This window comes from Microplitis mediator, chromosome 10 (assembly GCF_029852145.1).
Source record: "Microplitis mediator isolate UGA2020A chromosome 10, iyMicMedi2.1, whole genome shotgun sequence".
Taxonomy (NCBI): domain Eukaryota; kingdom Metazoa; phylum Arthropoda; class Insecta; order Hymenoptera; family Braconidae; genus Microplitis; species Microplitis mediator.
This window is the reverse complement of record NC_079978.1, coordinates 20,222,120-20,245,548: the sequence shown is the minus strand read 5'-3', so window position 1 is coordinate 20,245,548 and position 23,429 is coordinate 20,222,120. Positions and strand designations below refer to the sequence as shown.

Sequence of the window (23,429 nt, the reverse complement as noted above, 5' to 3'; positions counted from 1 at the left end):
TACAGCCGACTGCCCGTTATAAGCCTGCCCGTAATAAGCCACTTTCTCTCAACTGGTAGTTACTGAGTCCAAACAGATTTCCCTACAGACTCTAAGGAGTTTTGTACCCGATACCCCGTTATAAGCCTCCGGAAAAATTATAAACTAATAGGAAAAAAAATGAAAAATTAGTGGAGACTTAAATTCCAAGAAAAATTTTCCCTACGTCCCCTAGACCAGGCTTATGACGAGTAGTCGACTGCATTTAGAACCATGGCTTTGTAACTGCGTAAGTTAGGTGAAAGAATTATTTGAGTGTCGGAGAAAATGAATCAACAAGTACAAGACTTCCATAAAAAAATAGAGTATATCTCAGCTACTCATTTCTAACCCACCGTCGATTAAACTTTAAACATATTTGGGATAATATAAACTTTAGTAACCGAATATCGATTACTTTTGTTAATCTCTTTTCCTTATCTTTCAATCACAAATTATCGTCAATATTGCCATTATAGTAATACCACTAAGTAAAGCTCCTAATTGTTTCATTGACTCTTTTGGATTAGATTCTTTGAGCAATTCTGGTAAAATAGTTACTAATCCAATATGTAAAAATCCACCTGCGGTAAATGGCAAAATCCAACTGGTTCGGGACTCTGTAAAATAATATTAACTTATAAAATTTAAATAAATGATACATATACAGCTTAGATTCCTCTATGGCCTTTTCTCATGGATTCCTATAAAAATCTACCATAGATTCCTAAATAGATTCTCACAGGAAAATAGATTCCCATGGGAATTCACACCATCCTAAATCCGTATGCAAACTTTGTTTAGATTCTTATGTAGGAATACAGGATTTACCAAGTATATAAAATTTTTACATAGAAATCCAAGTACTCAAGCTCTTATATGAATTTATAATGGGAATTTAAAGAAGGGGGAGGGAATTCAAAGATAACTTTGACTGCTAACGTTGACTTTAGACATTTAATGGCGATGTACCTGAAGATCGGAACGTTTTTAGCGGAATGAACAAAAAAACTATTGATAGCAAAATTCTACTGGATGACTAGATTTCTGAAATTTTTCACATATAGATGCTGGTTTGTCAGTCGAAAATCTTAGACCACCCCAAACTTCCAGAACTACCCCTTAAGCAGTCGAATTACATAAATTTAGTTCGTTTTCGTTGCACGAAAAACGTTTCGATCTTAAGGTACATTAATGGCGATTTTCTTCGTACATTCATTACATAAACTATTGCATACATTTAGTGATATTGAGTATAATACCAATTCCACATGATGTACACTGTAAAAAATTCGCGGAGTGAATGAATTTTTAATTATTCACTCCCCTCGGAGTGAAATTCACTCCGCAGGGGAGTTTTCACGGAGTGAATAAGTTTTTATTAATTTAATCCCTCCGGAGTGAAATTCACTCCGGAGCGGAGTTTTGAAAATGTTATTAATAAAATATAACTCCACTCAATAAAATCGAAGTAAAAATTCGCGTATTACATTATTGATCAGCTGATATGCACACACATACGCACATACATATTTAGGCACACACGCGCACTCGCACACACACGCACGCACACTTTTGCACACAATCGAACACGCACACATTTGTACACACACGCACACATTTGCACACACCCAAACACACACATGCACGCAAACACACACTCGCACACACACACACACACACATTGTTTAGCAGTTTAATATAAATTAGTAAAAATTTATTTAAATGTTAAAACTCCGGACCGGAGTGAATTGGGAGTGAAATAAAATCCGCGTCACTCCGCTAAAAAAAAACTCCCAATTCACTCCGCATGCGGAGTGATTTTTTTTAAAACTCCGGAACTCCGAGTGGCGGAGTGAATCCGGAGTGAATTCGGATTTTATTTCACTCCGGATTCACTCCAGATTTTTTACAGTGTATGAGGTACTATAATAAAATAATAAAATTATCTTACCAACTCCACTACCAGAACATAACACTGCAATAAGTGCTCCGAAAATTCCTCCAGTAGCAGTCATAAGTTGTGCTCGTGCCGCATCCCATCTATTGAATCCACTCTTCAGTAGAATAGCGAAGTCACCAACTTCATGTGGTATTTCATGAATTAATATTGCAAATGTCGTAAGTGAACCGAGTCTAAAAGACACCAAAAAAGATCCACCTACTGCAAGTCCATGAGTAAAGTTATCAATACAATTGGCTAAAAGATTTAAATAACCGCTGATATGTTTCGGTCTTTCTTTTACCGGTTCATTTAAATTTGATAATTTATCCGGAATACTTCCGTTTGATGTCGGATTATTTGATACATTGTCTGTTTTTATCCCACCATTTTTAATACAAGTCTTATTAAAAATTTTGGTCGGCTTTACTGGATCAATTAATTCTTTTCTCTGCATTTCTCTGCATAATTCGTTATAATCATTTGACTTTACGTCATTTTTATTTGAATTAACGGAAACAAAATTAACGTCATAGTCTTTCTTTCCCGGAAGAGTGAATCCTAAATTCTTTGATAACTTTTCCTTTTCTTTTATCTGACCATTAACAGGCAGAAAATTATTATTTTCTGTTTCGCTGTCACTGTTGTGAAATTTTTCGCATTCTTGACTTTTTAATTTCACGCAGTCAATATTTTGATCATCGTCTACTTCTTCGTCATCAGTTTCCATAAATAATTTTTCGGCAATAATGAATACTAAGAAACCAATCAAAACCCACAGCCCACAAACCATCGACGGATGCCCATGAACTGTTTCTGTGAAAAGTAACAACAGCAATAAGATTACAATAATATAATTTTATATATAACATAGATAAATATATAGATAATATATTTTATTCGACCATGAGATCTTGATCTCCTGTGGCCGTTCAAAAACAAAATATTTACATTATTTTTTTGCATTAAAAATAAAAATAAAACTAAAGATAATCATAAAAATAAGTTCCACCGTCAAGTGCATTTCAATTCGAGCTTTCTAGTTCGAAAAATAATTGTATACAGCACTACGAAATTATATAAATGTAGGGAGAGATGTAAGGCTCGGAGGTAGTGTATTCCAATTAAAATAAAAAAAAATAATAAATAAATAAATGATTTATCATAAAAAGCAAGATGACTGGTAGGTAGGCGTAAATAGTCCTGCCTTACCCCCCCCCCCTACGTAGCATAGACTGCAGAAAGACTAAAAACATAAATATTATAAATCTGATCTATTGATACGAGATAACCCGCAGATAAATGAGAGAAAAATGTTACGTGAGTTTTCCTTGAAACTATTTAAAGATTCATTTATCTAATATATATATAATTGAACATTTGATATATTATTTGCTTTTTATAAAGTAATAAAAAATAATTGATCAGAAGAAAAATAAATTCGGAGAATTTCATGGATCGGAAGGTCCCTGTAGAATAAACTTAATATGTATTGTATATAAAGTGATGTCTATACAATCAAGAAAATATAGTCTACACAATAGAACAGAATGTTGGTGTCATATAAAAAATTTGTGATTATAAATATATGTGATAACATAAAATCTCAACTAAATGACAATTATTCACTGTCGCTTTTGTAAATTTATTTTCTAGTGATCGTAGCAAGTAATCATATATTAGCATTAGTCATTTGGAAAATGTCGGGTACAAAGTTCTAGTAATTGTCATTTTTTTTGTTTTGATTGTTCATATAAAACAGTGCCATCCGGCCATACCGGAAATGGAAAAAATATATTTCTTATTTGAATCAGTTTAAAAATTTAATTTTTAGGGAATTTCAAAAAAAATCTAAATATTGGATTTTTAACTCTAATACAGAAATTTAGTTCCAAATTTATTTCAAAAAATCATTATTTGGATCACTTTTTTTTTAAAGATTATTTTAGGGCCGAAGAAGAAGTGTGTCATAAATGGCCAGCAAATTCGGGTCTGTTTAATTATAATTAATAAAAAGAACTTGATTAATTTTGTATATCTATATATATGTTCTTTACATAGACTTTCGTCACACCTGATTATTTTTCGGAGCGAAATTTAAATTTCTAGTGTAATATTTTATTTTATTTATTTATTTTTATGCCAAGGCACGGGCCAAATGGCAATTTTATACATTAATATAGTTTTTTACAAGAGTAATTTTATTACCTAAAGTCACAATTTGTGATGGAATATTAATAGACGATTTAACTCTTACTGTATAATCCAATTTCTAAGCTGATTTATGATTTGCTATTTTACAAAAATTGTTGTTTGCTTTCATTTCAAGTCTAAACTTAATAGGTAGTATTAGAAAGGAAAGAAAAAATTGTCCTTGAAAGTTTTATCGTACATTTTTCTCTTTTTTTTTTTTTAATTTTTTTTCATATATTTTCCACGATCAAATGAGCATTAAGGTGATACGCCACCGGACCTCTTTCTCACACTCAGAAAAATAAACGGGACTATCTTTGTTGCACTCGTAGAGTAAATGAGAATTTTAAAACAATTTTTCTTGGAGACGAATTAGAATTTTTGAAAATACAAAATTTCTAGCCTCTATTAACGTTTCAAAAAACGCTAAAGACTTTCTATTTTAAGTTTCCAGTGTTTGCTCGTGAATTAAATTTAATTGAACCTTAAGAGTCGTGCACTTTTGAATTTACCAAACTTTTTTAACCCTTCGTTCGTCGCGCCACGGGGTTTCGCCGCCATGTTTTTGATATTGCGATGTTGTCAAGTGTCATAACTATGATTTTTCAAAATTCAAACCGCGCAAACTTATACGACTAGACAATTGTATTTTTTTTTAGAATTCTTTTACTAAAATAAAAATTTTTTATTAAATAAAAATATCAAAGAAAGAGATGAACTAAATGAGCTGAAAGTGAGTCACTGGCAATACTGCGCATAAAATCCTAACAAATTCAACGCCCGTTTACTCGTGTTAGCAGCAAATCGCCGCATTTCTCAGGTTTTCTCGCCCAAAAAATTTTCGTTTTAAATTCATAATGCAAAAAATTTCTCAGGACATGAAAATTTTCTTGGGAGTAAAAATTTTCTAAGCCAAGAAATTCTTGTTTTCTGTGTACGTATATATGGAGACTAAAATATAAGTGTAAATAATTGATCTTACTAGCATTTAATGACTTATTTTCCCAAGCCTCTGGAAGCAGATGGAGAAAGACATCTCCTAGTAGGCCACCAACAGCAAAACTCAGGAGCATCTTCAATGTTTTAGCACCAGCTGTAATCCAATAATTATAAAATTAATTACTATGTTAAATTTTGAGTAAAGTTTACTATTAATAATCAATGAGCTAAAAAATTATAATAAATCTGGCGTAATTTATAAAATATTGCGTCATATATTTTCTACCATGATACGCTCATTAAATTACAAGCAATTTATTCACTAATCTATTGCGGTATTAATTAGATATGACACTTTTTAATTATCTAGTCCGTATAAAGAAGTTAAGAGTTTATATAAACTTTTTTAAATAGTATAGACTTTTATTGTAATAAAACATACAATAGAAGAACAATGCATCATACTATTGATTTTAAAATCGATTAATGTCTACTAGTAAAACAATTCTTAAGTTCAATAAAAATAAACTTTAGTTGCATAGTATTATAAATAATTTGATTGTAATTAAAAACAGAGTGTAATTAAAAATAAGAAATGATATATATTTTCATTTCTTATCTTTTTTAAATATATCTTTTAATTTATTTAAATAAAATAACAATAAATAAATTAAATACAATAAAAAATGACAAACAATTGTTAAATTTATCAGAGTGAACATTGGGTTTATCACATAAAAATAATACAGTAATATAAAACTCATCTCTCTTTTACGTAGCAGAGCGGAAAAGATAGTACTCATCAGCACATGAACTGTCATTGTGCCAGCTAATTTTTTTCCTTTATATTATTTTTATTATTATTACGATATAACTCCGAGACAAAGAATCGTAGATTAAATGCATTGAGGTATATCGCGTAATGTATTTTTATTCTCTGTACTTTATATCGTACTATTAATGAATAATAAATATAATCATATGACTGACTTAATATTTGTGAATTTAATGAAATTATATCACAACGGGTCTAGTAGAAAACAATTTTTATCTAGACATAAAAATATAAATTGATAGTACGGGACATTTATCGCAGTATGACTTTTATCACAATCAAATATTTACATTTTTTAAAGTTATTTTTCTCAATTAATATTCTTGGCATATTCTTTAATTATAAAAATTAATTTGGATAAAGAGTGGCCATAACTTTTCCCCTATTGGGAATAACTCAACAGAATATTGATGTTTTTTGTTCATTACGATGTCCTTCAGGAGAAGAAACGTCAAAAATATCAGAAAAAAAATTATTTTTTGAATCTAGACCCGTATGAAGATGAGTGAGAATTACGGAGTCTATTTCTTGATTTAAAGAGTAGCCCGTAACTTTTTCCCAGTTAGGAATAACTCAACACAATACAAATGTTTTTTGTTCATTATGATGTCCTCGAGTAAGGAAACCTCAAGAAAGTCTTGGGAAAAATTTATTTTTCGAATCCAGACTCATGTGAGGGTGGGTGGACATGGATAGAGATGATTCTCTATGAAGAGCGGCCCTTAACTTTTTTTCTGTTGGGAATATCTCAGTACAATACAAACGTTTTTTGTTCATTATGATGCCCTCTAGTAGGAAAAAATATAAAAAGTCCTAGGAAAAATTTATTTTTTGAGTTCAGATCTATATCAGGATAAATTAAGATAAATTAAGATAAATGAGGATGAGGCTGTTCATGATTTCCTATGAAGAGAGGCCCGTAACTTTGCTCCTGTTGGGAATAACCCATCACAATATAAACGTTTTTTGTTCATTACGATGTCCTCTAATAGGAGAAACGTCAAAAAGTTCGTAAAAAAAATTATTTTTTGAATCTAGACCCATATGTAGATAAATGAGGATCACGGTGTTCATGTCTTTCTATGAACACAAACTACACAGTTTAAAATTTTGTGTTCTTGTGTAAAAAAATTAATGGTTAAATATTTCGTGTCAATTATTTGACACCATCAAGTGTAAATTTAACTAAAGTTGAATGTGTTATCTGATCACAACAAGTTTTAAACCTGTATTATTGTTAGACACAAGTATGTGTTAAATTAACACCAAAAATTGAGTATTCCGTTTGCGACGTGCAATTTGTGTTAAATTTAACACAAATTTCTCAACTGTGTAACGTTGAAATTCAATACAAAAAATCAATGTCAAAAAATAACATAAATATTGTGTGGACCGTTTTTAACACAGAGATTATGTTGATTTAAAATGTGTTAATTTTACTTCTGGTATCACTCGAATTTAGTGCTGAAGTTTTAACACAAATAGTCTGTGTTAAAAAAATTCACAAAGATTGTGTGGACCGTTTTTAACACACAGATTATGTTGATTTAAAAAGTGTTAATTTTACTTCTGATATTACTTGAATTCAGTGCTGAAATTTTAACACAAATTTAGCGTTGAAATTTAACACAAATCGTCTGTGTTAAAAAAATTCACAAAGATTGTGTGGACCGTTTTTAACACACAGATTACGTTGATTTAAAAAGTGTTAATTTTACTTCTAATATTACTCGAATTCAGTACTGAAATTTTAACACAAATAGTCTGTGTTAAAAAATTTCACAAAGATTGTGTGGACCGTTTTTAACACACAGATTATGTTGATTTAAAAAGTGTTAATTTTACTTCTAATATTACTCGAATTCAGTGCTGAAATTTTAACACAAATAGTCTGTGTTAAAAAATTTCACAAAGATTGTGTGGACCGTTTTTAACACACAGATTATGTTGATTTAAAAAGTGTTAATTTTACTTCTAATATTACTTGAATTCAGTGCTGAAATTTTAACACAAATAGTCTGTGTTAAAAAAATTCACAAAGATTGTGTGGACCGTTTTTAACACACAGATTGTGTTGATTTAAAAAATGTTAATTTTACTTCTAATATTACTCGAATTTAGTGCTGAAATTTTAACACAAATTTAGCGTTGAAATTTAACACAAATAGTCTGTGTTAAAAAATTTCACAAAGATTATGTGGACCGTTTTTAACACACAGATTATGTTGATTTTATCACAATATCTTTCACTGTGTGGTTTATATATATATACGTATATATATGAATGCGAGTACTGACCTCGTACAAAGTACTTGTATACTTTTATTATCTTAAATTAATCAAATTAATTTAAATTAATTCATCAAAGTATAAACACCTAGAATATTGAGACATCAAAAGATTTTAAATATTTGAACGCATAAATTTAAATCGACAACATAATTTATTCTTAAAAATACTCGATAAAAAACACATCCTGGTAATAAATAATAAAGAAAATAAAACAAAAATACATACGTCCATGTTTAAGATTTGTTCCTTCATCAATCGGAATAATGAACAGCGGGAAGACACCAGAAAGACCAACCATAGCACTTCCAAGTAAAGAAAATACCCAGGGTTGATATTCAAAATAATCAGCGACATTATTCCAAGACCTCCAAATATCATTAGTGGCCATTTCATAAACAACATCCATGCTCGTTGAATTATTGTCGCACTCAATCATTATTATTTTTTAAAATAATTGTAAATTATCTTCATATGTATTACATATGCGTATAAATATATCAAGTCAACTAATACTCTGTTCTATTTAATCTCAATCGAGCCTCGTTAGTCAACCAGATGAATTGTAAAAAATATAAAACCGTAGTTATATTTTTTACTTGCAGAGCAAACACTTTCTCCGTTTATATTTATCACAGATCATGAAAATTTTAAATAATTTAAATTTAAATTACAAATTTACTTATTTGTCCCTTGTATACAAAAGTTGTCGTCCTTGACACTGGCCACTGCAATTTTATTCAACTTTATTTTACAAATTATTTACAAACGTTAGATTTTATTAATTAAAATATTAATTGTCTATCAATTACCAGGCATTAGATAATTTAAGTAGCGCTGAATTTTTTTTTAAGTGTCAATTATTCGGCGACTACACTTAGAGGCGACCGACTAGCCTACACTGAGGACTGAGTACGGTACGCAAAGTTAAAACATCGGTACAGTGATTGATGCTAAGACTCTTCTATTATTCCATTTTGCCTTTGATTAAACGATTGTAAAGATTCGAGTCTACTGACCGATTATTCAGTCAGATTATTTTTTATGGACACGATAATTGACATAAATAGACTTATATATATCACAAGTAATACAATAGCTTTTATTCATCAAGACGAAGAGCAACTTCTTATGCACTTATTGGATGCACTAGAGCAAACTGATGGACAATAGTATCAACACTCATGTTTTTATATCTACGAACTGCAGTCACGGCGTAGCTGCGCGAAAATTGGTGCGCAAATACAACTATGCGGTATGTGCAACTACTGAGAAATAATATTAATAAATAAATTAACGAGAAAACAAATTTATATGCGCGGTGGAGAGGGGAGAGATGCGTTGAGAAATTAATGGAATTTAAAAATATGGATGAAATGATTTTGAGTCAAAGATTAATATTAATTTTTATTAGGAAAGGAAAACTATTTTTAAAAATGTTGAGGTTATCGACAGAGCAGTAGTTCATAAAATTTAAATATTTTTTAAAATATAGATTATTATTATCTACAATTTTTTTTTTTGATACTAAAGATAGCCGAGGTCTAGTAATTATTAGATTTTTTCAAAACGATAAATTGTAAAAAAGTTTTTTTTTAATTGTACCTGTAGTTTTTTTTCCCTGGCTGAGAAATCCGATTCACTTCAATAGAATTTGATCGGAAATTTCCGATTGAAAACTATTGAATCCCATTCAAAATTTTGAATCGGTTCCAATCGGAAAATAATAATTTTATACACTTTTTCCGATTACAACCGATTCATTTCGATTATACTCAATCGGATTTCAATTGGACTCAATCGGAATTCTTAACCAGGGATAATTTTCTACATGTGATATTTTTTTAAAAATAATATTTAAATTTTCGTCCATGATCAAAATATTTAAAATAACTTAATCTTGGGAATTTGGACAATAAGTGAAGATGTTTTATCATAAAATTTGCAACGTTTCGCTGACTTATTTCAGCTTCACCAGGCGAACTAAAAATAAAAAAAAAAGATTTAAAAAAAGAGAAATTTTTTTTAGTTTGTCTTTTTTTTGGAATTAATTTATTGAAAAAATCCGAAAATTAGAATTGTCTGCTAACTTTCGCATCATTGAATTTTAGTTTAAATTTATTCCATCTTAATGCAGTTTCTAATTCAAAAATTTTTTTCGATAATGTGCTTTCAAAATTCATAACTTCGATGCATTTTCGTGCTGAATTTTTATTCATTTCAAATTGTTTTAATTTTTTAATTTGTGGTTTTATAGAAATTAACTTTAGCACATATTTCACTTGGGGATGTCTCTGGCTCCCGAATAATAATTGCGTGACTTGAAATTTTCAAGACGCATATTAAAAAATTCATTTTATCTTAGTTGAGTTATCTATAATTGTAGATGATAAATATACTTTTATATCAATATCATGTTGATTGTAATGATAGTTATTTTTATTTATTTATGATTATTTATAATATTCGCACACGAAATTGTGAAATAATTACCAGTAGTTGGTAAATTTTCAAAATGGCGATCATTGGCGCGACAAAATGACGTCATCATTGAGTTGACACTTAAGGGTGGGCAGTACTAACTGAATTTTCGAATTTTACTTTTCTAATTACGTCTCGAATGACGAAAATCTTTAGAAAAAATTCGTCTTACACATTTTTTTCGGAAGCTATAAAAATTTTTTAGCGTCAAATTCGGTCATGTGTCAAATTGTTTTGAATTATTTCAAATAATTTTTCTTAATTAGGGAAGTTTCGTACATTTAATAATTAGTGTAAAAACACTTGTTTAAAATATTTTTTTTTTATTTTCTTAATCATTTTAATTATTCGTACTTAGGAACAGTAAGAAATTCTTATGACCATTTAACAGTCAGACAAAAATAATGGAGTAGAAATTAAATCCTATAGAAAAATTTAAATTTTGCTTTTTAAATTTCGCGCCAAACTGACATTTACCGCCACTGCACCCGCACTTTCGGAGCGTATCCATGAAAACTGTTCTCAGTATTTCACACATGTGACATCTATGTTTTATGAGTATACATATATATCAACAATAATAATATAACCTAATAACGATTCAAAAAGTTGTAATCGTCATAACATGCATGAGTACGCCGTGAAATTTCATTTCTCCATACTACTGCTGTAATTTAAAAAGCCAATTTAAAAAGGAAAGTGTTGGAGAGCAAGCAGTTACTTTTGAGTTGACAGTAAATTGTCTGTAACTTAAATTCAATTTGACTGCAAGTGTTACTGTCAGACAATGACGTTAAGTTGCTTGACAGTTTCACTTGAAATTGACGGCAAGTTTTTCTGTCAAATTACATTCAAATGACAGCAGTTGATTCAAGTATTATCCAGCCGAGGCATGCCAGAAACTTGATGTTAAGGCTGGGCCGCACCTAACGAAATCCTGAATTTAAGAATTCTAATTATTTATTAAATAATTATCATAACAGCAATTTTATTAGCTTCCGACTAAAAGCCGAAGACGAACTTCCTCGGAAGATTTTCATCATCCGAGTCCCATAAATATTCAAAGAGTAATTAGAATTCTTAAATTCAGGACTTCGTTAGGTGCGGCCCAGCCTTAAGTTAGCCGTAAATGTGGGAAGACCTCTTTGGGATAGGTTACAATTGGAAAAGTAACCGATAGGACATATCCCAATAACCCAGATCCCTATTACCTGAATTACCAATTACTAATAATCCCGATGACCCAAATTTCCAATCACCTAAAATCCCGATCACCAGTAATTTCAATTACCAATACTACCAATTACCCAAATTACCAATAACCCGAAAGTTCGATAGCTTAATTTTTCGTTAACCAGAAACATTGATGACAAGACAATCCGATTGGACAGGTTTCGTAAACTCAAAGTCGATTTCTTTCTAATCGACAGATGATACTTATTTTAAAAAGTACACTCAGTTATTATATAGATAGCCAAAAACTATTATAAAATGAAATTTCATATAAATATATTTAAATTTTAAAAATCAAAAATTTTTACGTGTTTTTTTTTAAATCATTTTTTACAATTAAATCATTAATGATAATTATTTTTTATAAGAATAATGTTTATTAATATTATTTTTAATTTATTATAATTTTTATATCGTTAACTTAAGTGATATTTACGACTTATCGTTATTTATATTCTTATATTAACGAATTACTTTAAAAAATAATACATGTATACATCGACCTCATCGTCTGCAAAAATAAACAGTGTCATTTGTAAAGTGTCGCATGTGGTAAAGTGGCACCTACTGTGTTTATAACTTGTTAAAAAAAATTTTTGTGTTTCATGTTAATGCACTGTATTATTCATATTTATTATTTTTCAATAAAATATTAACAATTTAAATAACTGAGACATTTAAATATAATTATATATTAATATAAATTTAATACATGAATATGAATTTAAATGAACCCTCGCAGATTTGAATCGCGGTGGAAACACGGTGGGTTTGTTCCATTTTCCCACTGTGATTACGCGGTGTATCCACCGTGATTCCACGGTGGCTTGACCACTGTGTATACACGGTGTTCCCACTGTGATTACGCGGTGGATACACCGTGGAACCACGGTGGTGAAATAGCGCAAAGCCACCGTGGAATCACGGTGGATACACCGCGTAATCACAGTGGAAACACCGTGTATACACAGTGGTCAAGCCACCGTGGAATCACGGTGGATACATCGCGTAATCACAGTGGATACACTGTGTGTACCCGGTGGTAAAATGGAACAAACCCACCGTGTAACCACGGTGGATCAACGGTGTTTACACTTCCACGGTGTTTCCACCGTGATTCAAATCTGCGAGGGAAGCAATTGGTGCGACGATGGTAATTATTATTATTATTATTTATAAAAAATAAAATAAATATAATGAAATAAATATATTAATAATAATAATAAAAGTGTATTTTTTTTAAAAGTAATTCGTTAATATAAGAATATAAATAACGATTAGTCGTAAATATCACTTAAGTTAACGATATAAAAATTATAATAAATTAAAAATAATATTAATAAACATTATTCTTATAAAAAATAATTATCATTGATGATTTAATTGTAAAAAATGATTTAAAAAAAAACACGTAAAAATTTTTGATTTTTAAAATTTAAATATATTTATATGAAATTTCATTTTATAATAGTTTTTGGCTATCTATATAATAACTGAGTGTACTTTTTAAAATAAGTATCATCTGTCGATTAGAAAGAAATCGACTTTGAGTTTACGAAACCTGTCCAATCGGATTGTCTTGTCATCAATGTTTCTGGTTAACGAAAAATTAAGCTATCGAACTTTTGGGTTATTGGTAATTTGGGTAATTGGTAGTATTGGTAATTGAAATTACTGGTGATCGGGATTTTAGGTGATTGGAAATTTGGGTCATCGGGATTATTAGTAATTGGTAATTCAGGTAATAGGGATCTGGGTTATTGGGATATGTCCTATCGGTTACTTTTCCAATTGGAACCTATCCCAAAGAGGTCTTCCCGTAAATGTTTCACTGCAGAACGTTAAAAAAATACTTAACAATTTTTCAAGTCAAATTAACAATAAATTGATGTAAAAATTTGTCTGAAAACTGACGAAAAATTTTTTCTAGTCAACTTTTGAAGTAAATTTGCATTCTAATTCGGGTAGTAAATTTACGTCAACTTGTATAGCAAGTATATAAATTGTCGTTAAAAACAGAAAAGTCCGAAGTTGATGGACATTTGACGAAAAATTCAAGTAAACTTTTGCTAAAGCAACTGTGCTATTAACTGTCACACAAGTTGACTTTGAAAATTGTCATTAAGTTGCTGCAAATAATAGTCAAAGTTTCAGGAACAAACGTTTGTTTTAAATAGACAGCTGTCAACGCATACCAACTTTTTGTAGTCAACTTAACGCCAAGTTAGAGCTGTAGATTTCCGTCAACTTGCATTGAGGTTAGCAACTGAGGAATTGAATATGTGTCAATATCACCCTGCTCTCGGTGCTTAAGTTGAGCTTATTTAAGTTATAAAATCAAAGTTAGGATTGCCTACGTTCATAAAAAATATTGATTGTTCTATAAATACATTTAATAATATGCCTGAGAACTATGACAATTTGACTTATTCAGGTAATTATTGAATCTTTCTTATACTTTCATTGCGATTGAAAAAAAAAAAACACAATTTTTTCATATAGTTAAACCACTGACAGCTTTTCTTGTAGCGAATATATTCCCTGCACCTCTACCATTAGTCCAAAAATTATGCTGGTACTGACCGGCGATTAGAATCAAGTTTCAAAATCAACCTAGTCATTACACTGAATATTTATGGTTCATTCCAATTATTCATAGACAATAATCACTTTGACAAACTTGTTGACAGCAATAAGAAATGTTTTTATCTTCGTCGACCACACAGACAGTTTTGTCTGTTGACAATAATAATGACATGAAACAGTGAGTTACCCTAGTAGGATTCTTAAGGAAGTCTTACGTAAATCTGTATCTTCAGTCTTTAGCAAGTCTGCATCATCAGCTCTAGTAAATTATTAGGGAAGTGAGAACCAGCCTACCCTGGCGGTTTTGAATCACCCTGGGAGGGGAAACACGGTGGATCCAGGGTGGTTACACGGTGGGTTTGTGTCATTTTATCACCCTGATTCCACGGTGGTTACACGGTGTTTCCACGATGATTACACGGTGTACCCACCATGATTCCACGGTGATTAGGCAGGGTACGTGGAATCATGGCGGGTACACCGTGTAACCACCGTGGAATCACGGTGATAAAATGAAAAAAAACCCACCGTGGATACACCATGATACCAGGGTGTTTCCAGGGTGATTCAAAACCGTCAGGGTAGATAAATAAATCTATTGCAAATACAGAACTAATAATTAGAATAAAGACGAACGACAAAGAATGATAGAGTACGAGATGCTGATAACACCAGCCTGATACTTTCCAAAAATACGAATGTATAAAAATATTATGGTTTTGTTTTTTGTTTATTTTACCCAATTATCTATGACTGCTATTTCTAAATAAATAGTAATTTAAAAAAAACAAAAATTATTAGGGGCCCTGATTAAACAACTGAATTCGATCGAATTAAATTTTTAATTCTATTTAATTCAGATAAATTCTGTTAATTCGGTACCTAACTTAAAAATTAATTCTGTCTAATTCGGCAGGAAAACCAGAATTTGTCCAAATTAAAACGGATTTAAATAATTCTATTCGGTTTAATTCTGATTAATTCGAAAATAATTCTCCAATTTCTGGTTCTGAATCCGAATTAAACTGAATTAAAACGAATTTGAAATTTCTAAATCGGTTTTATTCTGTTTAATTTAAATTCAAATTTTCAATTCAGTTGAATTCTGTTTTGCTGGATCCGACAGAATATAACAGAATTAAAATTTTTAATTCGGTTGAATTCAGTTGTTTAATCAGGGTGTCTTACATAAATCTGTATCTTCAGTCTTTAGCAAGTCTGCATTATCAGCTCTTGTAGATCATTGCGGAAGTCTTACGTAAATCTGTATCGCCAGTCTTGGACAAGTCTAAGGCAAAATACTTCTGTAAGATACCTTAAGTAAATCTGTAGTCATAATTGCTGAAGATCCGTTAGCTCAGACGCTGCAGTCTTACTCTACCCCCTTTTCAATAAAATTATCAATCCGATAAAAATTGTGTTGGAAAAATCTAACTCGATTGAAATTAATCTTTCATCGTGTACGAATATTAAATTTGAATACTAAGTATATGGGTACTATATTATTTACAGAGGCAAGAAGCTTACTAAGAACATGGAGAGAAAATTCCGAACGAAAAAGCCGGGAAATAGTAGATATTTGGCATTCTGTACTGATGGATAAAATGGAACAACTTGGAAATGAAAGTAAGATAAAATATTAAGGATTTGATTAATAAAAATATATGCTGACTGTTAATAAATTGTAACACTACCTTTTTTTATATTTATTTTGAATTTTAAATTTTAATTAACACATCTCTGAAATAAATTTTTTCTTTCTGATATCTCCTAAATATACTCAGGAAATGGCCTGAGAAACGAAAAACTCGCGCAGATAAAATATAAAAATAAATAGTTATTTGCAAAAACATATTATTTTGAAGCTTATAACATTAAAGTATCATCTTTTCTGAGTATTCTCCATTTTTTTTTAACTCAACGATTTTTTCCCTAAGAGTAAGAAATCTGTAAAAAAAAAAAAACAGTTTTTATGCAATAACTTTTTTGCAAATTGAACTATCAAGCTTAGCCAGAGCTCAAAAAAAGTGTCTTTTTATTCCAAACAAAAATATGTGCAAAACTATACGAAAATATTAATAATTGTTATAGATATAGTCAATTGTTTATAAATTTGCGATTTTGACTAACAATTTATTACTTGAAAAGATTTAAATATTTTGATTTGAAATTTGGTACACAGTTTCTATGATTCTTTCCCTTCAAAATAAGAGTGGACGATCTGATCCAATTAATAGTTTTCATTTTAGAGCTGTTTATTTACACGAACGCGGCAGAAATTAGTATATTACACACCTAGGGCAGTTAAGTAAGAAATGTCTCAGATCACATGTAATTGTTGGTCGAGGCGAAGCCGAGGTCTGCGACATTTCTTACTTTACTGCCCTAGGTGTGTAATATACTATTTCACTATACCTACGCCGAAAGTTTACATTCCTGCCCTGTTTAGAAGGAAGAAAGTTGTTCTGTCCTTTTATGAGAAAACGATAAAAATTTGCGCATGCGCTATTCTTCCCTCAAACAGAGGCAAAAATTCAAACTTTCAGGTGTAGATCTGGTGAAAAATCGTATCCACATCACGAATGAAAGCAGGACGTCCCAATTCGCGTGTTTGCCACCGCCTTTGCCTCGGGTAAACAATTACTTACAGTCCTCGAAATTTCAAATCATTACAAAGTTGTCCACTTCATCATTCCTTTAAGCTCCTTGACTACAAATTACAGAGCGAGAGATTGAGAATATTATCATACTATTGTGAATTATTTCCATACATTGTATATCTATATGATTTTTTTTTCATTTTCTAATAGAGTACTTGATTTTGGAACAAGTTTGTGTCGCTGCATTGGATTGTTATAGATTGTCTTTGGCGGAGTATTGCAGCAAAATATTGATGAAAGAATTTCCTGGTAGTTTAAGAGTACACAAATACCATGCTATGCATTTGGAAGCTCTGGAATTGTAAATTATTTATCTAAAAATTACTCATATATATTCGGGTGTTTCAGTTTTTAGCGTCATTTTTTATCTGTCCTAATTGAAAAACTGATAATTAATAGCGAAACAAATAAAAATTTTTCTATGTAATTTAAATCCACGGAAGAAAAATTGTAGCGTGTCCAGTAGCTGTGGTTGAGATTACTGTAAGTCAAAGTAAAGAAATGCTAACAACAATTTGAAATAATTTCGACTAAACGTGCAGTAACGCTAACTACAGACAGATTTTTTTTTCGGTAGAAATATTGCTTTTTTTTCTATAAATTATCAACTTTTTGACTGGGACAGATAAAAACAATGAAGTCTAAAAATTGAACACCCTGATATATATATCATCACTTCTAATATAAATGTTTAGATACGATGAAGCATTAGAAGTATTGGAATCAATTATCAAAAGAGATGAAACAAATGCAGCACCAAGAAAACGTAAAGTCGCTATTTTCAAAGCTCGTGGTAAAACATCTGAAGCCATCAGAGAGCTTACGGAGTACCTCAAAGTGTAAGTATTTTTTTTTATTAAAATAATTATTGCTGCCAATTTGAAAGTACAATATTTGAATAATTGTTCACTACTGGATGATTAAATCTGGTACGGTAGTTTCTCGCGCCAACATTGCGTTCACACACATGTACGACAGGTGTGCCGCGGAGGTTTAAGACGACCGTTTCTCTTTTTAAAAACCATGTGTCAATTTAGCCTCACTTACATTTCAAATTCAAGATCATGAACAATTGTGATATCATGTCAACCTTTAACCCTTCGTTACTCGCATGGTTTTTCACCTGTCTGCCTGGTACTCCCGAGACCTTTAAACGGCTATCGGACGCCTTAATTTTTAACAGGATCGCCGACTAAGAAATTCTATAGAAAATCGATAGGAATTCTATAGGAAATAGAGAGAATTTGGTGACCCCTGATAATATCTCTAGCAATAATATCTCTGAAATAATATCTCATCAATCTTATCTTTGTTAATAATATCTCTCGAACAAAAAAGTCTCTGTATAAAAATATCTCAATTATTATTATCTCAGCTAGTATGATCTCCAGAATTAGCATTTATGTCTGAGATGTTATTGTTGAGACATTATTATCTCGAGATCTTATTTCTCAGATGTAAAAAGGGGTAGCTGAGGTCCAGGGGCGAAGCCCCGGTGGGGGTTGTGGGGCGAAGCCCCCCCACATTAAAAATTTTGTTTTTTATTATACCACTGAGTTCCGCTAGAGTTAAGATAATAATTTAATGTGGGGTCCAGGAGGCGAAGCCCCACATTAAAAATATTTTTTTTTATAATTTTATTATGCCGGTATAATGAAAAGAAGTATTATATTGTTTGTAATTTTTTTATACCGATGGCGTCATTGATTAATTACCGTTATTGGTAGTATAGTCTGTAGTATTTATATTTATTATTGACTATTGTTTACATTGTGTGTGCATTTATAAAATTTAAATCACTGTACAATTTCGATAATTTGTAATATAAGAAGCTTAAGTGATTACAAAAGATGTTCATAGCATTTAAATATAGTGGAGACCTAAACATGCAAACCTCTCAATAAGACAATTTATAGATAAATTGAGAAAAATATAGATAGCCCGAACTGGGAATCGAACCCAGACCAATTCGGTATCGCGCCGAGTGCTCTACCAGTTGAGCTATCCGGCACTATACTATATTCCGTTCAATTTGGTCTATAACTTATCGAGCCACACCGTCCATCGTACGGTAATACACCATTTAAATATAGTGGAAACCTAAACATGCAAACCTCTCAATAAGACAATTTATAGATAAATTGAGAAAAATATAGATAGCCCGAACTGGGAATCGAACCCAGACCAATTATTGTTGAGATATTATTGTCTCGAGATGTTATTTTTGAGATGTAAAGAGGGGTAGCCAAAGAAATTCTATAGAAAATCGACAGAAAATTAGACATATCGCCGCTTTTTAATTTCTTTGACATTAAAGTATTTTTTTATTCAACTTAAAAATTTATTTTTCCCGATGAAAATTTTCTAAAATGTTCAATTGAGGTATTTACATTTTTTTAAATTTATTCATTGTCAAAATTATAAGAAAAACATCAAAATGTAAAAAAGACGGCGTCGCGCTTGACGACGGTTTAACTCTTCCCTAAGAAATTTAAACTAGCATACCGATTATTAGTAATAATTTTTATAAACAATATATTTCTCAACTACAATTAATTCATTTCCTCAGTAACCCTTCAAAATTTTTTGTTTAATTAATGTAATTTATTTTCTCAAGGTTTATGAGTGATCAAGAAGCTTGGCATGAGCTTTGTGATTTATACTTGAAAGAACAAGAGTATGGTAAAGCTGCATTTTGCATGGAAGAGCTGATTCTTCACAACCCACATAATCACCTTATTTATCAGCGGTATGCTGAGATAAAATATTCACAAGGTGGCTTCGAAAATATTGAAATCGCCAAAGCATATTTTAGTCAAGCTGTGAAACTGAACAGTAATAATCTACGAGCTCTCTATGGCTTATTATTAGTAAGTATTATTTCATTGTCTGATAAATGATAATTTATCTTTTATGTGTTTAAATATTTACATTGCGTTTCAGTCTTCAAATTATCTCGCAACATCTCCTAAGTGCAGTCTATCAAAAAAGAAGGAAGCGATAAAACTAAGTGAGTGGACAGCAAATCAAATTGAAAAGCAGTACAAAGCCAAAGTTTCTGATAGTATTAGCATTAAGAGCTTAGAAGGTTTGATTGGAAAATTACAACTAGATGCATAAAAAAAAGTAAATTTAGTAATTGACTGTAAGAAGAATAACTTTTATGTGCAAATATCGATTTTTTTTTTTAATCGATCACTTTTAAAACGCAATTATCGTAAACTAGCACCGATTTCTATTAATGTTTTTCTTTTTTCCACATTAATTGATGTTTATCTACATTTTTAAATTTATATCTATTCGAAATGAAAAGTCACGAAGTAGATTTGTTATTTCCATGAACGAAAACAACTAGAAAAATCACTTAATCATATAATCAATTAATTTATTTAGAATAGATTTCAAACGGGTGAAAAAAAAATTGTTTAAACTTTTTCATTTTTTACTGAATCTATCAAATAGATGTTATGTAAATCTAATAATATTAATAAATTAATTAGAACGAACAAATATTGGTAGTCATTAACGATCTAATTATATTTACTCAATTTATTACCCTATTGCGTAATATAAAAAGATTGAAATAATCATGTAATCAAAGAAGTATTGAAAAAATAAAAAATGTTAATTATCATGAGCAATATGAGTTACGGTCGCATGACCTAATGATGCCATTAATGCATAATTGAAAGGGAGAGAAGGGAGGTTTCCTAAAACTGATAGCCTACGCCCCCCTCCCCTTCCCAGGTTCTGACGTCACTTCGATTTTGGATCCGCCCTACCCTGATTAAAAATGCTCATTGAAAAATATTGAAAAAGATGAGGATTGAATACTTTTGAATAAATCCTATTCCACAAGGTTTTCTTCTGGGCATAAAATTAATACTTTTCAATTATATTGAATCGAAAAATAATATAAGAATTTCTAAACTTCCAAAGAATTGAAAAAGATTCGAATAAATTGATATTTTTAATCTTTCTGGATCCTCGTCAATAACAAAAAAGTTTCGAATTTTACGGTTACGAGTAGCATTGAAAAAAATTCGAATAAATTGACAGTTTTCAATTTTTCTGAATCTTCCTCAATACCAAAATAGTTCCATATTTGGGTTAAGAGTTGGATTGAAAAAGATTCAAATGAATTGAAATTTTCAATCTTTCTGAATACTTCTCAATAACAAAATAATTTCACATTTCGGGTCAAGTGTGGGATTGAAAAAAATTAAAATGAATTGACAGTTTTTAATCTTTATGAATTTCCCTCAATACCAAAATAGTTCCATATTTCGATTTATGACTTGAATTGAAATGAATTAAAATGAATTGACATTTTCCATCTTTTCTGAATTCTTCTCAATATCAAAATAGTTCAGTTTTTTGGATCGAGTGTAGGATTGAAAAAAATTGAAAGACATTGAGAATTTTCAATTTTTCTGAATTTTTCTCAATACTAAAATTGTTCCAAATTTCGAGTTATGACTTGAATTGAAATAAATTAACATTTTCGAATCTTTCTGAATCTTTTTCTAAAATGATGAAAGATTGAATTCTTTTCAATACTTTTGAATTCCATTATAAGAATTAGAAAGTATTCAAATGATCGAAATTTCAATTCCATTTGATATTTTTCAAAATCTCCGTATGGATTGAAAAGAATTCAAATAATTTTCAATACTTTTCAATGAGTATTTTCAATCAAAGTAACACGGACGTGCCATTAATTTGATTACAACCAACCCGTGTAAAAAAAATTTGTTCCAAAAAGATTCCAAAAAAGTTCCGCATGTGGAACATCCAAAAATGAGACAGATTAGAACTTCGAATGGAACTTTTTTGGAATGTTAGTAATTTTTATGGTAAAAAAAAAGTTTTTATGAGCAAATTTAGAGTCAAAAATGGACGTTCTTGGAACTTTTTTGAAATTTTTTATGAACGTTTTTTTTGTTTTATAAAAAATTTAAAAGTAGTGATTTTTGAACTATTTTGGCATGTTCCTGGAACGGCTTTAGTCTACAAAAGATGCAAACGTAGTGATTTTAGAATGTTTGGAATACCTTTTTTAGTCCATAAAGAAGTCGGAAGTGGTGGTTCTGGAACTTTTTTGGAATGCTTATATAAAATCCCAAAATAGTTCCAAAATCTTATTTTTTTGACGCTAAATTTGCTCATTATAAATTTTTTTACCATCAAAATTACTAATGTTCCAAAAATGTTCCATTCGAAGTTCTAATCTGTCTCATGTTTAGAAGTTCCACATGCAGAACTTTTTTGGAATCTTTTTGGAACGATTTTTTTTTACACGGGAACAAGGGACTACTTGCTACTTTAATTTCGCACCTCATAACGCGAAGCGTCAGGCGTGCTCTATATTGCTACAAAATTTTCGTTTAATTTACCCGATTTGAATCTCTAATACACTCCCAGAAAATTCATAAAACTATAATTCCGATAGAATTTCCATGGTATAAATAAGTAAGCAGCTCTGTAATAATTATTTTATTAAAAAGTAAATATAAAGAAGACATACAGGAATAAATATAATTTTTAAATTGTTATTTTCATTTTTATGATTTTTAAAGTGTAATTTTTTAAACTAAATTTAATACAACAGGATTTTGTAAGAGTTATGATGTTACATCATAAAAAAATTATTTAACAGTAAAAATTACAATGATATTTTCTCCGCGAAGCATCTACTTTTCTTGGTACAGGCTACTCAGTAAAAAATATTGTGTTAAAAGCAATACAAACTGTGTGTTAAAAACGGTTCACACAATATTTGTGTTATTTTTTAACACAGACTATTTGCGTTGAATTTCAACACATTTGTGTTAAAATCTCAAGACAAAATTCGAGTAATACGAGAAGTGAATTCAACACTTTTTAAATGTCAGTAGCGAAAGAAAAAAAAATGTTAACTTTTACATTTCATTTTCGGCTTGTTGTGTTAAATTCAGACACACAATATTTGTGTTATATTTAAACAAAAACTATGTGTCTTAAATTTGAACACACAATGTTTGTGTTATTATTTAACACAGACTATTGTGTTAAATTTGAACCCAGGCTATTTGTGTTATTTTTTAACACACAATATTCGTGTTACTTTTTAACACAGACTATTTGCATTCAATTTTAACACACAAAAGTTGTGTTATTTCTTCACACAGTATATTTGTATTAAATTTGAACCCAAAATATTTGTGTTACTCTTTAACACAGACTATTTGTGTTGAATTTTAACACACAATGT

The 23,429-nt window shown here is 30.2% G+C and overlaps 2 protein-coding genes across 4 annotated transcripts; one reads left to right on the top strand and one right to left on the bottom strand.

Annotated features, from left to right (window-relative positions):
- Positions 1-327: 327 nt before the first annotated feature.
- LOC130675352 (zinc transporter ZIP13-like) lies at positions 328-9,390 on the bottom strand. 3 transcript variants are annotated; one of them, XM_057480970.1, is made up of 5 exons: positions 9,029-9,390; positions 8,445-8,960; positions 5,136-5,246; positions 1,973-2,776; positions 328-638 (listed from the first exon to the last, which is right to left on the bottom strand). In XM_057480970.1, the coding sequence occupies exons 2-5, from the start codon at positions 8,653-8,655 to the stop codon at positions 463-465; spliced, it is 1,302 nt and encodes a 433-aa protein (XP_057336953.1). In that variant the 5' UTR covers positions 8,656-8,960; positions 9,029-9,390; the 3' UTR covers positions 328-462. The 3 variants fall into 3 exon arrangements, with proteins under 3 accessions (XP_057336953.1, XP_057336951.1, XP_057336952.1); XM_057480968.1 differs by having other exon boundaries at positions 8,445-8,944; XM_057480969.1 differs by having other exon boundaries at positions 8,445-9,390.
- A 4,765-nt stretch (positions 9,391-14,155) lies between these two features.
- Positions 14,156-23,212, top strand: LOC130675602 (ER membrane protein complex subunit 2-like). Its single transcript, XM_057481380.1, has 6 exons — positions 14,156-14,364; positions 16,029-16,142; positions 17,327-17,477; positions 17,872-18,015; positions 19,794-20,046; positions 20,120-23,212. Exons 1-6 carry the CDS (start codon positions 14,331-14,333, stop codon positions 20,294-20,296), a joined length of 873 nt encoding a protein of 290 aa, XP_057337363.1. The 5' UTR covers positions 14,156-14,330; the 3' UTR covers positions 20,297-23,212.
- The last annotated feature ends 217 nt before the right edge of the window (positions 23,213-23,429 follow it).

Coding starts and splice junctions, on each gene's coding strand:
- LOC130675602 (XM_057481380.1), top strand. CDS start 14,331: ATGCCTGAGAACTATGACAATTTGACTTATTCAG. Junction 14,365..16,028: donor TGACAATTTGACTTATTCAG/GTAATTATTGAA, acceptor TATTATTTACAG/AGGCAAGAAGCTTACTAAGA. Junction 17,478..17,871: donor CATTTGGAAGCTCTGGAATT/GTAAATTATTTA, acceptor ATAAATGTTTAG/ATACGATGAAGCATTAGAAG.
- LOC130675352 (XM_057480969.1), bottom strand. CDS start 8,655: ATGATTGAGTGCGACAATAATTCAACGAGCATGGATGTTGTTTATGAA. Junction 2,777..5,135: donor AAATAAGTCATTAAATGCTA/GTAAGATCAATT, acceptor TACTTTTCACAG/AAACAGTTCATGGGCATCCG. Junction 639..1,972: donor ATGTTCTGGTAGTGGAGTTG/GTAAGATAATTT, acceptor ATTATTTTACAG/AGTCCCGAACCAGTTGGATT.